Source organism: Dipodomys ordii, unplaced genomic scaffold (assembly GCF_000151885.1).
Source record: "Dipodomys ordii isolate 6190 unplaced genomic scaffold, Dord_2.0 Scaffold163, whole genome shotgun sequence".
Classification (NCBI taxonomy): Eukaryota; Metazoa; Chordata; class Mammalia; order Rodentia; family Heteromyidae; genus Dipodomys; species Dipodomys ordii.
In genome coordinates, this window is record NW_012267379.1 from 746,388 (window position 1) to 748,387 (window position 2,000).

At 68.8% G+C, this 2,000-nt stretch overlaps 1 protein-coding gene across 1 annotated transcript in view; it reads left to right on the top strand.

Moving 5' to 3' along the window:
• The first annotated feature begins 803 nt into the window (after nucleotides 1–803).
• The window catches only part of Cd7 (CD7 molecule), a 3,108-nt gene continuing 1,911 nt past the window's right edge, over nucleotides 804–2,000 (top strand). The window contains exons 1-2 of the mRNA XM_013033092.1: nucleotides 804–879; nucleotides 1,612–1,943. Coding sequence (XP_012888546.1) covers nucleotides 828–879; nucleotides 1,612–1,943 — 384 coding nt within the window. The 5' untranslated portion in view covers nucleotides 804–827. The remainder of the gene's footprint in view (nucleotides 880–1,611; nucleotides 1,944–2,000) is intronic.

The following is a 2,000-nucleotide window of genomic DNA, read 5'->3' on the forward strand; positions in this document are numbered from 1 at the left end:
GAGCACACCCATGTGCCCGTGCACACTACACTGTGTGCAGACCCTGAGCACACCTGTGTGATAGTGCACACTACACTGTGTGCAGACCCTGAGCACACCCGTGTGCCCGTGTGCACATGCTGTCACACACACCCTGAGCACACCCGTGTGCCCGTGTGCACATGCTGTCACACACACCCTGAGCACACCCGTGTGGCCATGTGCACATGTCACACGCACACACCCTGATCACACTGCTGCGGCACTGCACATACACCGCCTTGCACCCAGCATGGAGCTCACAGAACTTTTGCCGTGGTGCCTGGAGCCTTCCCATGGAGGACAGAGAACGGCTCCTCCTGGTGAGAGGCGGAGGCTGGGGAGCAGAGGGTGTGGGGCAGGGGAAGGTGCCGCCTTCATCCAGGGGCCGCACGCCTCCCCAGGCCCCGCCCCAGGAGGCCCTCCAGCAGCCCCACCCTCTCTCGGCCAGGGCCAGCTGCAGGTGCAGCTAGAGCTGAGCTGCGAGCTGCGGGCTGAGCTGTGAGCTGGAGCTGCGGGCTGAGCTGTGAGCTGGAGCTGCGGGCTGAGCTGTGAGCTGCGAGCTGCGGGCTGAGCTGTGAGCTGGAGCTGCGGGCTGAGCTGTGAGCTGGAGCTGCGGGCTGAGCTGTGAGCTGGAGCTGCGGGCTGAGCTGTGAGCTGGAGCTGGGCTGCGGGCTGAGCTGTGAGCTGGAGCTGCGGGCTGAGCTGTGAGCTGGAGCTGCGAGCTGCGGGCTGAGCTGTGAGCTGGAGCTGCTGCGAGGCGCTGGGCGCTGGGCGCTGGGCGCTGGGCTCGGCTGGGTAGGACCAGCATGATCTGGCTCACACTGCCAGCTCTGCTGCTCACCATGGTGGGTGCCCAAGGTAAGTGCCTCCCTGGCCGGCCAGGCTGGGCTGGGCCGGGCCGGGGGAGGAGAACAGGATCCCCTCCACAGGGCCGCCCGGTCAGGCCCAGCCCCAGGTGTCCGAGCAGGGACACGAAAGCTGGCGGGGTCTGGAGTGAGCGCCGTGCCCGCCCTCTCCGTGGAGACTCACCCTGCCAGGACTTTGTGCTTTGGGTTTTGTTCTGTTTCTCGAAGCCCTGGAGAGCTTGGGTCACACCGGGAGGGGCCTGGGGCTGGGCCACCACCATCCTGTGCAAAGAAACCACGGGGGCTGGGGCTCTGTCCTGTGGGAAGAAGGGGCCCTGGGCGGGCAGGCTGGGCGGGCTGGCAGTGTCCCCTCCACAGAGGGGGAGGCGCCCAGAACAGGGGTGGGCACCGTGGGGAAGGGAGAGGGGAAGGGGGTGAACAGCAGCCTCTGCTGGCCAGGGCTCAGCAAGAGGGGGAGGGGGTGAGGTGGGGAAGGGGGGAGGGGGAGGCAGAGGGAAAGGGGGAGAAGTGGGGAGGGGGAGGCAGGGAGGAGGAGGGAGGTAGACGGGTAAGGTGGGGAGGGTAATGTGGGGAGGGGGAGGGTTGAGCGTGGAGGAGGCCACCTTGTTGTCCCGGCTCCAGTGCCAGCCCCCCCCGCCACCGTGGGGCAGTGTTGGGGTCCCTGCTGCTGCAATGGGTGGGCAGAGGGGTCCCCGGCCGCACGTGACGTGACGGTGGCCCGCAGAGGTCCAGCAGTCCCCCCTCTATGCCGCGGCCCCCGAGGGGGCCTCCGTCAGCCTGGTGTGCCTGACTCGCGGGGCCCTTTTCGGCGGCGTCTTCCTGGAGCGGCGCTGGCCCACGCCGGCCAACGTGATCTACTTCGAGGACCAGGTGGAGCCCACCGTGGACCGCGCGTTCCGGGGCCGCATCGCGTTCTCGGGGACGCAGAGCAACCTGACCATCTCCATGAGCCTCCTGACGCCCAACGACTCCGGGGTCTATGCCTGCAGGGCCGCCTCCGAGAGGCGCGCACGGAGCCCGGGCACCATGGTGGCTGTGACGGGTGAGGGCCAGCGCGTCCCCTGCAGCGGCCGCTCTCCCCGGCCGCCCAGCCAGCCAACCCGTCCTCCCCCC